The 11,229-nt window shown below is 61.5% G+C and overlaps 1 protein-coding gene across 1 annotated transcript; it reads right to left on the reverse strand.

The window, feature by feature from the left end:
- Positions 1 to 904: 904 nt before the first annotated feature.
- LOC119698544 (spectrin beta chain, non-erythrocytic 4-like) lies at positions 905 to 10,949 on the reverse strand. Its single transcript, XM_038130520.1, has 13 exons — positions 10,938 to 10,949; positions 9,640 to 9,860; positions 9,347 to 9,551; positions 7,950 to 8,572; positions 6,854 to 6,992; positions 6,684 to 6,768; positions 5,998 to 6,194; positions 4,957 to 5,360; positions 4,792 to 4,864; positions 4,084 to 4,370; positions 2,682 to 2,855; positions 1,842 to 1,884; positions 905 to 1,445 (listed from the first exon to the last, which is right to left on the reverse strand). The coding sequence occupies exons 1-13, from the start codon at positions 10,947 to 10,949 to the stop codon at positions 1,299 to 1,301; spliced, it is 2,610 nt and encodes an 869-aa protein (XP_037986448.1). The 3' UTR covers positions 905 to 1,298.
- Positions 10,950 to 11,229: the final 280 nt, after the last annotated feature.

The following is an 11,229-nucleotide window of genomic DNA, read 5'->3' on the forward strand; positions in this document are numbered from 1 at the left end:
CCTCCCCTCTGGCGTTCGGGGTTCCCCCTGTCCCAGCTGCTGGGGTCACGCTTGGATTGGGGGTCCCCCTTCTCCTGGGTGCCCGCCCTGCCCAGGCTGCTGGCAGTCCCGGCAATCCCAAAAGCTCCCCCCTCTCCGCTCTCCCCACGCAGGGATGCCGGGGCTTTTTGGGCTCCCTTTGGGCTCCCTTCTCCCCTCGCTCTCTGCTTTGGGCTGCGGGGGCTCCAAGGAGTCCCCCCTGCCCCTCTCCGGGCTCTTGAGGCTCCCGCCAATGGCGCCGCTCCCCCCTCTCTGGGCTCCCCACTTTGGGCTCCTGGCGGACACAGGGCTCTGCTCCTCCAGGCTGCCTCTGCCGGCAGCCGCCACCGGCACCCCCCAATGTCCCCCCAAGGGGCCTTTCCCGCTCAGCCTTGGACCGCTGCATTCTCCAAACATCCCCCAAAAACCCAAGCCAGGCACCCCCCGGGATATCTGGGCCGAGCTGCCCCTCCCCGCTCACCTGCGGGATGGGGGGCGATGATCCCACAGCTGGGGGCTGCGAATTCACGGACGTTTCGGACGCGTGCTTCCTTCTGCTTTCCTCGATCCGCCTTTGTCCCTCCTCTTCCTCTTCCTCTTCCTGCCGCTCCTCCTCTTCCATCCCCCCTCCTCCTTCTTCTTAACCACACGTCCTTCTCCTCCTTCATCCCTCCCCTTCCCTCCCTCCTCCTCCTCTCTAACCCCACCTCCTTCTCTTCCCTTCCTCCTCCTCTTCCATCCTTTTTGTAGTAACGGGGTGGAACCCGAAATCCCCCCAGGATTCCTCCAAACCCTTCAGGACTCCCTCTTGATCCCCCCAGGACACCCCAAAACCCACCCAGGATGTCCCACCCCCTCCCCGGACACCCCAAAATCTCCAGGCCGGTTTTGGGGTGCAGCGGGTGCTTTATTACATTTGTACAACGGCGGCGCTGGGGCCCCCCCGGCTTTCTATGGCTTGTGCTGGGGGAAAGGGGGGGCCGGGACCCCCAAATTTGGGTTTTCGGGGAGCCAGGACCCCAAAATTGACGTTTTGGCCAGGCCAGGACTCCAAACTCGGATTTTGGGGGGACCACGACCCCAAAATTGCCTTTTTGGGGAGGTCTGTACCCCAAAACAGAGGTCCAGGAGTGGCTGGGACCCCAAAAATTCAAGTTTGGGGAGGCCGGGACCCCAAAATCGGGGTTCGGGACCCCAAACCCAGGGCTCGTGGGAGGGGTGGGATCCCAAAATTCAGGTTTTTTGGCGGGCCGGGACCCCAAAGTGGGGGTTCGGGGGGGTCACTTCCGCCGGGGCCGGTCGGGGTCGCGCCGGGGGAGCCCCTCGTCGGTGGAGGAGGTGGTGAGGAGGCCTTGCTGCCAGCGCGCCAGCTCGGCGTGTTCCTGAGCGCTGGCGGCCAGCGCCCGCAGCCAGCCCTGCATGTCCTCCTGGAGGGCACAAACGGGGACAGACACCCCAACGGTGGCGTCAGGGACCCCAAAAATGGGGTCAGCGACAACGAAAATGGGGTTAGGGACGCAAAAAATGGGGTCAGGGACAACGAAAATGGGGTTAGGGACACCAAAAATAGGGTCAGCGACAACGAAAATGGGGTTAGGGACACTGAAAATGGGGTTAGGGACACCAAAATGGGGTTAGGGATGCCAAAAATGGGGTTAGGGACACCAAAAATGGGGTCAGGGACACCGAAAATGGGGTTAGGGATGCCAAAATGGGGTTAGGGACACCAAAATGGGGTTAGGGACCCATCAAAATCAACATGAGACCCCCCAAAACCCCCATGGGACCCCCCAGAACCCTACAAACAGCCCCCAAGGCCGCACCTCGTCCTTGGCCTGCAGCAGGAACTCGCTCCCATCGCCGGTCCTACAAGACAGGGACATTGTCACCGTGGCCCCCTGGACTTCGGGGCTTCGGAGCCACCAAAGGCAACAGGAGACCCCAAAAGTGACATTGGAGACCCCAAAAGTGACATCAGAGACCCCAAAAGTGACATCAGAGACCCCAAAAGTGACATCAGGGCCATCCAAGTCAACATGAGACCCCAAAAGTGACATCAGAGACCCCAAAAGTGCCATCGGAGCCACCCAAGTCAACATGAGACCCCAAAAGTGACATTAGAGACCCCAAAAGTGACATCAGGGCCACCCAAATCAACATGAGACCCCAAAAGTGACACTGGACACCCCAAAAGTGCCATCAAAGACCCCAAATCAACATGAGACCCCAAAAGTGACATCGGAGACCCCAAATGTGGCATCAGGGCCACCCAAGTCAACATGAGACCCCAAAAGTGCCATCAGAGACCCCAAAAGTAACATTGGACACCCCAAAAGTGACATCAGAGACCCCAAAAGTGCCATCGGACTCACCCAAGTCAACATGAGACCCCAAAAGTGACATCAGAAACCCCAAAAGTGCCATTGGACCCACCCAAATCAACATGAGACCCCAAAAGTGACATCAGACACCCCAAAAGTGCCATTGGACCCACCCAAGTCAACATGAGACCCCAAAAATGCCATTGGACACCCCAAAAGTGCCACCAGAGACCCCAAAAGTGCCATTGGACCCACCCAAGTGAACATGAGACCCCAAAAGTGCCATCAGAGACCTCAAAAGTGCCATCGGACGCCCCAAAAACGACCAACCCCAAAACCCACTTGAGCTTGAAGACGTTCTTCTTCTTCTTGTAGTCGCTGGCCACCTCGCTGGCGGCGCGGTGCAGGCTCAGCAGGGGCTCGCCGCCGTGGGTGGCCCCGGACGCGGGGCCTTTGGCGTCCTTGTAGAAGCCCAGGTCGCCCTTGGCCAGGACGCAGTAGAGGTTCACCCAGGACCTGCTCGCGGCGGGGCGCGGGGTGAGCACCAGGTTTTGGGGAAAACCCAGTTTTGGTGGGCCCCCAGATTTTGGTGGATTGGTCGATGATGGTTCCTGCCTTTGGCGAGCTCCCAAATTTTGGTCGGTCGCCTTTGTTGGGGTCCCGGCTCGTGGCGGAACCCCAAATTCTGGTGGGTCCTCTCCGCTGATGGATGCCAAACCCTTGGAGAAACCCCAGCCCTCGGTGGAACCACCACTGACGGACCCCGACCCTGGGCTGACCCTTCATTGACGGAGCCTCCGATCGGCGGTGAACCCCCCAATTCTGGGGAATTCCAATTCTTGATGAACCCCCAAATTCTGGTGGATCACTGATGAACCCCAACCCTTGGAGAACCCCCAACTTTTGATGAACCCCAACCCTTGGTGAACCCCAACTCTCGATGAACTCCAACCATTGGAGAACCCCCAGCTCTTGATGAACCCCAACCCTTGGAGAACCCCAAGTCTCGATGAACCCCAACCCTTGAAGAACCCCCAACTCTCAATGAACCCCAACCTTTGAAGAACCCCCAACTCTCGATGAACCCCAACATTTGGAGAACCCTCAACCCTTGGTGAACCCCAACTCTCGATGAACCCCAACCCTTGGAGAACCCCCAGCTCTTGATGAACCCCAACCCTTGGAGAACCCCAACTCTTGATGAACCTCTTCCATTGGAGAACCCCAACATTTGGAGAACCCCAACCCTTGATGAACGCCTTCCATTGGAGAACCCAACCCTTGGAGAACCCCCAACTCTTGATGAACCCCCAACTCTCGATGAACCCCCAAATTCTGGTGGACCATTGATGAACCCCAACCCTTGAAGAACCCCCAACTGTTGATGAATCCCAACCCTTAAAGAACCCCCAACTCTTGATGAACCCCAACCCTTGGACAACCCCCAACTTAAGATGAACCCCTTCCATTGATGAATCCCAACATTTGGAGAACCCCCAACTTTTGATGAACCCCTTCCATTGGAGAACCCCCAACTCTTGATGAACCCCAACCCTTGGACAACCCCCAACTTTTGATGAACCCCTTCCATTGATGAATCCCAACATTTGGAGAACCCCCAACTCTTGATGAACCCCAACATTTGGAGAACCCCCACCTCTTGATGAACCCCAACATTTGGAGAACCCCCAACTCTAGATGAACCCCAACATTTGGAGAACCCCCAGGCCGCAGTCCCCCAGACCTGTTGGACGCCTTCTTGCCGGCGCCGTCGAGCTCGTGCTTGCGCAGCAGGAACCCCTCGTGCGTCACCGTGTGGGCGGGCGGCGGCGGCGGCGGCGGCGCGCTGCCCTGCGCCGGCGCCGACCGTGAGCGCCGCGGCTCCCCCGGGCCCTGCGCCGAGTCCTTGGGACGCGGCCGGCGCCGCGGCTTCGGCCGGTCCCGCGCACGGGGACGGTCCGGCCTCGGCGTCCTCTCCGGCAGGGCCTCGGGGCCAGCGGGGAGACGGGCGGGCGAGTCGCGGTCACGGGGCTGGGGACAGCAGGGGACAATGAGGGGACAATGAGGGGACACTCAGGGATCTCCAGGGGGACATGGAGGGGACACTGAGGGGACATCCAGGGGGACATGGAGGGGACAGTGAGGGGACACTCAGGGATGTCCAGGGGGACACAGAGGGGACACTGAGGGGACATCCAGGGGGACACTGAGGGGACATCCAGGGGGACATGGAGGGGACAGTGAGGGATGTCCAGGTGGACGTGGAGGGAACAATGAGGGGACATCCAGGGGGACATGGAGGGGACACTGAGGGATGTCCAGGTGTATGTGGAGGGAACAATGAGGGGACATCCAGAGGGACATGGAGGGAACACCAAGGAGAATCCAAAGGGACACAAAGAGGAATCCTTGGGGCCACCAAAGGGTCACCAAGCTGCTACCAAGGACTCACCGAAGCCGGCACGGGGCCACCCGCCTCCTTCTCCTGCAGCTGCTCCACGATGTCGGCCAGGGTGGCTTTGCTGCTGGAGGACATTTGGAGACCGCGGTGGCGTCACCTCAGCCCCGTCCCCTCCCCGGTGTCCCCGCGGTATCCCCGCGGCGTCCCCTCGCTCACCCGCCGCCCTTCCCGTCGTGCCGCGGCAGCTCCGGCTCGCTGGACTCCTGCCGCTCCAGCCGGCGCTCCCGGCGCTCCCGGCGCCGCTCCGGCAGCCCCGGCCGGACCTCGCCGGGCTCCTCGGCCTTGGTGGCCGCCGGGGGCTCGGCGGCGGCGGTGACCGCGGTGACCGCGGTGACGGCGGCGGCGGCCGGGGGCGGCTCGGCGGGCGCTCCGTCGGCGGCCGGCGGCTGGACGCGGTCGAGCTTGGGCTGGAGGCGCTCCGGCCGCAGCTCGTGCCGGACGTAGGCGACGCGCGGCTCCGGCCGGCGAGGGTCGGCACCTCCCGGCGGCTCCCCCAAAAATTTTCGGGTCAGGAGCGGCGTCGGTGGCTGCTTGTTCTGCTCGGCCTTGAGCTTCTCGATCTGTGGGGCGGGGTGGGGTGGAGATGATGAGATGGAGATGGGGATGGAGGTGAGATGGAGTTGAGATGGGATGGAGTAGAGATGGAGATGATGGAGATGATGGAGATGATGGGGATGGGGATGGAGATGGGGATGGGGATGAGATGGAGATGATATGGAGATGATGGAGATGATGGGGATGGAGATTGGGATGAGAAGGAGATGGCAATTGAGATGACAGATGGGATGGAGATGGAGCAGAGATGGAGATTATGGAGATGGGATGGAGATGATGAAAGTGATGGAAATGAAGATGAGATGGAGATGAGGTGGAGATGGGGATGGAGATTGGGATGGGATGGAGATGGAGGTGATGGAGATTGGGATGGGATGGAGATGAGATGGAGATGGAAATTATGTCGATGGGGATGATGGAGGTGAGATGGGGACAGGGATGGAGTTGGGGATGGGACAGGGATGAAGATGAAGATGGAGATGGAGATGAAGAGGACAAAGCCAATGATGGAGACAGCGACAGAGATGGGAACGGGATGAAGATCAAGGTCAGATGAGGAGATGGTTCTGCACAGCCCACAGCTGCCCCCACCCCGAGCAGGGCCCAGCCCCGGGGACGTCCCTGGCGCCGCGGTGACCGTACCGTGGTGAGGCGCCGCAGGGAGCTGAACCTCTCCTCCCAGGCGGCCGCCGCCTTCCGGAAGGCCTCGTGCCGCCGGATCAGCTGCTCCACCTCGTCCACGCTGCTGCCCAGCTCCTGGCTCTTCAGCAGCGGCTCCTGGGCCGTCAGCCACGCGTCGGCCACCACGGCCTCCTGCGCGAACTGGTGCACCTCGCGCACTGCCGGCACAGCCGGGGCCGCCCGTCACCGCCACGGGGTCACCGCGGGGGCTGGGGTCACCTCCGGGGCTGGGGTCACCCCTGGGGCTGGGGTCACCCATAGTCTGGTGTCTCCCATAATTTGGTGTCACCCATAGTCTGGTGTCTCCCATAATTTGGTGTTCCTCATAATTTGGTCATTCCCATAATTTCATGTTCCTCAAAATTTGGTGATCCCCGTAATTTCATGTTCCTCATAATTTGGTGTTCCCCATAATTTGGTGTTCTTCATAATTTGGTGTCCCCCATAACCTGGTGTCCCCCATAAATTGGACTCCCACGACCCAATGTCCACCCAACATCTGATGACCACCCAAAACTTGGTGACCCCCATAAACTGGTGTCCTCCACCACCCAGTGCCCACCCCAAGACCTGGTGTCCCTCCAAGGCTCAACCTCCCCCAAAAACCTTCTGATGACCCCCCCAGTGTCCCCTGGGGTGGCACTCACTCTGCTGCAGCCACTCCCAGTGCTTGTCCCACTTCTCCGTCATCTCCTTCTTCTTCGCCAGGAGCTTCTCCATGTGGGATTTGATCTGCAGGGAAGGGGGGACGTGGGTCGGGACACCCCAAAAGTTCCATCGCGCCCCCTCCCCACCTTGTCCACCCCACCCCGGGCACCTCGTCGGCCGCCGGGCTCTTGCTGAGGATGAGGGTCTTGCCCAGCTCCAGGCAGGTGGCCACGTTCTTGGCCCGGGCCTCCATCTCGGTCTTGAGGCTTTGGTGGTCGTTCATCAGCAGCTCCACCGAGGACACGTCCCTGGGGCAGGGCAGGGACAAGGGTGGGGATGGCGGAGCGTCCTTGGTGGCTGGGAGGGGACGTCGGCATGGGGAAGGGGGTGGGGTCCTCCTGATGGACCAGGGTTTGGTCCTTGGGCCCACGGTGGGACAGGATCCTGATCCTCAGATGGACCAGGACATGGTCCTTGGGTCCACGGTGGGACAGGACCCTGATCCTCAGATGGACCAGGACAAGGTCCTTGGGTCCACGGTGGGACAGGACCCTGATCCTCAGATGGACCAGGACATGGTCCTTGGGCCCACGGTGGGACAGGGTTTGTTCCTTGGGCCCACGGTAGGACAGGACATGGTCATTGGGCCCAGGGTGGGACAGGACCCTGATCCTCAGATGGACCAGGACATGGTCCTTGGGCCCACGGTGGGACAGGACGTGGTCCTTGGGCCCCTGGTGGGACAGGACATGGTCCTTGGGCCCATGGTGGGACAGGATTTGTTCCTTGGGCCCACAGTGGGACAGGACATGGTCCTTGGGCCCCTGGTGGGACAGGACATGGTCCTTGGGCCCACGATGGAACAGGACATGGTCCTTGGCTCCATGATGGGACAGGACATGGACCCTCAGATGGACTAAGACACAGCACCTTGGGATGGACCAGAATGTGGTCCTTGGGTCCATGATGAAACAGGACCCAGATCCTGGATGGACCAAGATGTGAGACCTTGGGATGGACCAGGACATGGGATGGTGGCACCACGAGAAGCCAGAACATATCCTTGGGTCCATGGTAGAACAGGACCCAGATCCTCAGATGGACCAGGACATGTCTTTGGGTCCATGGTGGAACAGGACCCAGGTCCTCAGATGGACCAGGACATGTCTTTGGGTCCATGGTAGAAGAGGACATGGACCTTCTGATGGACCAAGACACAGAACCTCGTGCTGGACCAGCACTTGACCCTTGCCCACCAGGCCTACCTGGGCTTCTCCCCGGCGCCCATCTGGTGGAGCACGCCGTCCATCCAGGCCAGCAGGTCCCTGACGGTGCCCACGAAGCGGATCTTGTCGGCCACGCTGGCCACGTGCAGCCGGCACTCCTCGCACGCCGCCAGCAGCTCTTTCCACGCCCGCAGCACCTCCTGCTCGCGCCCGGCGATGGCCTCGGCGTTGTCGCCGGCGTAGAGCGTCCGCAGCTGCGCCGCGCCCTCCTGCAGCTGCCGCACCTGCGTCACCAGCACCTCCACGTCGTGCTCGAAGGCGCCCAGGGCCCTCTGCAGGGCGCCGGCCGAGGTCCTGCCCTCGCGCGCCGCCAGCTCGGGCAGCCGCTGCCGCTTCTCCTCGATCTGCCCCAGGACCTCCTTGCAGTCGTTGAAGAACTTGTGCAGCTCGTGCGACGCCGCCAACATCTGGGCGCGGGTCTCCATCAGCTCCAGGAGGTCGGCCCAGGCCTCGTTGACGCCGTCCTTCCACTCGGCGATGGTGGCGGCGTCGGTGTGGCCGTAGTCGATGAGCTCGTCCACCATCTGGTTGACGGCGGCGATGCGCTCCTGGCCCACGCTGCCCGTCTCGCTGGCGAACTCCAGGAACTTCTCCTGCAGCAGCTGCCGTGGCCCGGGGCGGGCGTGGGGTGGGGGTCAGGGGTGGGCAGGGCTTGGGACCACCAGGGTGGGGTGGGGATGATGGCAGGACCCCCAGCCAGGGGACGGAGGGGATGGGCAGGACCACCAGAAAGGTGCCAGGACCACCAGGCAGGGGACAGAGGTGATGCCCAGCACCACCAGGAAGGTGCCAGGACCTCCAAGATGGTGCCAGGACCTCCAGGATGGGGCAGGGATGATGGCAGGACCTCCAGCCAGGGGACAGAGGGGATGGCCAGAACCACCAGGAAGGTGCCAGGACCACCAGGAATGTGCCAGGACCCCCACCCTGGCGATGGAGGGGATGCCCAGGACCACCAGGATGCTGCCAGGACCACCAGCCAGGGGACGGAGGGGATGGCCAGAACCACCAGGAAGGTGCCAGGACCATCAGGATGGGGCAGGGATGATGGCAGGACCTCCAGCCAGGGGACTGAGGGGATGGCCAGAACCTCCAGGATGGTGCCAGGACCACCAGGATGTTGCCAGGACCACCAGGAAGGTGCCAGCACCACCAGCCAGGGGACAGAGGGGATGAGGGCCACCAGGAAGGTGCCAGGGCCACCAGGAAGGTGCCAGGAGCCCTGTCAGAGCTCAGGGAAGGTCCCCAGAACCCTCGCGACAGCACCACGAGCCAGAACCTCCCCCACAACCCCCACCGACTTCTCCACGTCCCTCAACCGCGGCACCAAAGCCACCCCACCCCACGCCTGACCACGGGCACCCTTCCGTCCTCACCGTGACGTGCTCGAAGTCCTGCCCCAGCTCGGGCGAGCCGGCCACCACCTCCTTCTCGGCGATCCAGTGCTCCAGCTCGTCCACCTCGCGGTTGAGCTGGTAGAGCCAGTACTGCTGCTCCAGCTTGACCTTGCGCTCCTCCACCAGGTCCTTCAGAGACACGTACAGCCGGTCAACCTGCGACTGCCGCCTGCTGACCTGTTCGCTGGGCAAGGACACGGCGCCCGTCAGCCCCGGCGGCGCCGCGGCGGCGCCCGGGGGGCCGCGGGCGGGCGGGGGGTGGGCGGGCGGACCTCTGGGGGTGGCCGAGCTCCAGGAGGGCGCGGCACTGGCGGGAGAGCTGGGCGATGGTCTCCTCGTAGTTCTCGATGGTTTGCTCGGTGAGGAGGTGCTTCTTGAGGAGCTGGAGGGTGCTCTGCTCGTCCTGGGGCGGGGTGGGGGGGCTTGAGGGCTGGCAGCAGCGCTCGACGCGAGCCAACCCAACCGGCGCGGTCAACGACGTCACACGACGCAACTGAACCCAACCGACCCAACCAACCCAACCCAACCAACCCAACCAACCCAACCCAACCAGTGCAACCAACCCAACCAACCCAACCAACCCAACCCAACCCAACCAACCCAACCCAACCCAACCAACCCAACCAACCCAACCAGTGCAACCAACCCAACCAACCCAACCAACCCAACCAACCAACCCAACCAACCCAACCCAACCAGTGCAACCAACCCAACCAACCCAACCCAACCCAACCCAACCAACCCAACCAGTGCAACCAACCCAACCAACCCAACCAACCAACCCAACCAGTGCAACCAACCCAACCAACCCAACCCAACCAAACCAACCCAACCCAACCAGCGCGGTCAGCGATGTCACACGACGCAACTGAACCCAATCAACCCAACCCAACCGACCCAACCCAACCAACCCAACCAACCAACCCAACCCAACCCAACCCAACCAGCGCAGTCAGCGACGTCACATGACGCAACTGAACCCAACCAACCCAACCAACCAACCCAACCAACCCAACCCAACCAGCGCGGTCAGCGATGTCACACGACGCAACTGAACCCAATCAACCCAACCCAACCGACCCAACCCAACCAACCCAACCCAACCAGCGCGGTCAACGACGTCACGCGACGCAACTGAACCCAACCGACCCAACCAACCCAGCCAACCAACCCAACCCAACCCAACCAACCAACCCAACCAGTGCAACCGACCCAACCAACCAACCAACCAACCCAACCCAACCAGCGCGGTCAACGACGTCACGCAATGCAACTGAACCCAACCAACCCAACCGACCCAACCAACCCAACCAACCCAACCAGTGCAACCAACCCAACCAACCCAACCCAACCAACCAACCCAACCAACAAACCAACCCAACCCAACCCAACCCAACCAACCAGTGCAACCAACCCAACCAACCAACCATACCCAACCAACAAACCAACCCAACCAGTGCAACCAACCCAACCAGTGCAGTCAACCACGTCACGCAACGCAACTGAACCCAACCTAATCAACCAACCAAGCCAAAAAACCAACCAGTGCAACCAACCCAACCAACCCAACCAGTGCAACCATCCTAACCCTACCCAACCAGCCCAACCAGTGCAACCAACCCAACCAACCCAACCCAACCAACCCAACCAACCAGTGCAACCAACCCAACCACCCAACCCAACAAAGCCAGCTAAACTAGACCCAACCCAGCAAACCAACCCATCCCAACCAACCCAACCGCCCAACCCATCAAACCCAGCTAAACCCAACTCAACCAACCAACACAATCCAACCACCCAACTCAACAAAGCCACCCCAAACCAAGCACGGCACTCAACCCAACAAAGCCAACTCAACCAAA

This window comes from Motacilla alba, chromosome 3 (genome assembly GCF_015832195.1).
Source record: "Motacilla alba alba isolate MOTALB_02 chromosome 3, Motacilla_alba_V1.0_pri, whole genome shotgun sequence".
Classification (NCBI taxonomy): domain Eukaryota; kingdom Metazoa; phylum Chordata; class Aves; order Passeriformes; family Motacillidae; genus Motacilla; species Motacilla alba.

Excerpts from the sequence above, each read along its gene's own strand:
- LOC119698544 (XM_038130520.1), bottom strand. Across the intron at positions 5,361-5,997 it reads CCCTGCGGCGCCTCACCACG|ATCGAGAAGCTCAAGGCCGA; the intron begins GTACGGTCACCG and ends CCCGCCCCACAG. Across the intron at positions 1,446-1,841 it reads TGCTGCAGGCCAAGGACGAG|GAGGACATGCAGGGCTGGCT; the intron begins GTGCGGCCTTGG and ends TGTGCCCTCCAG.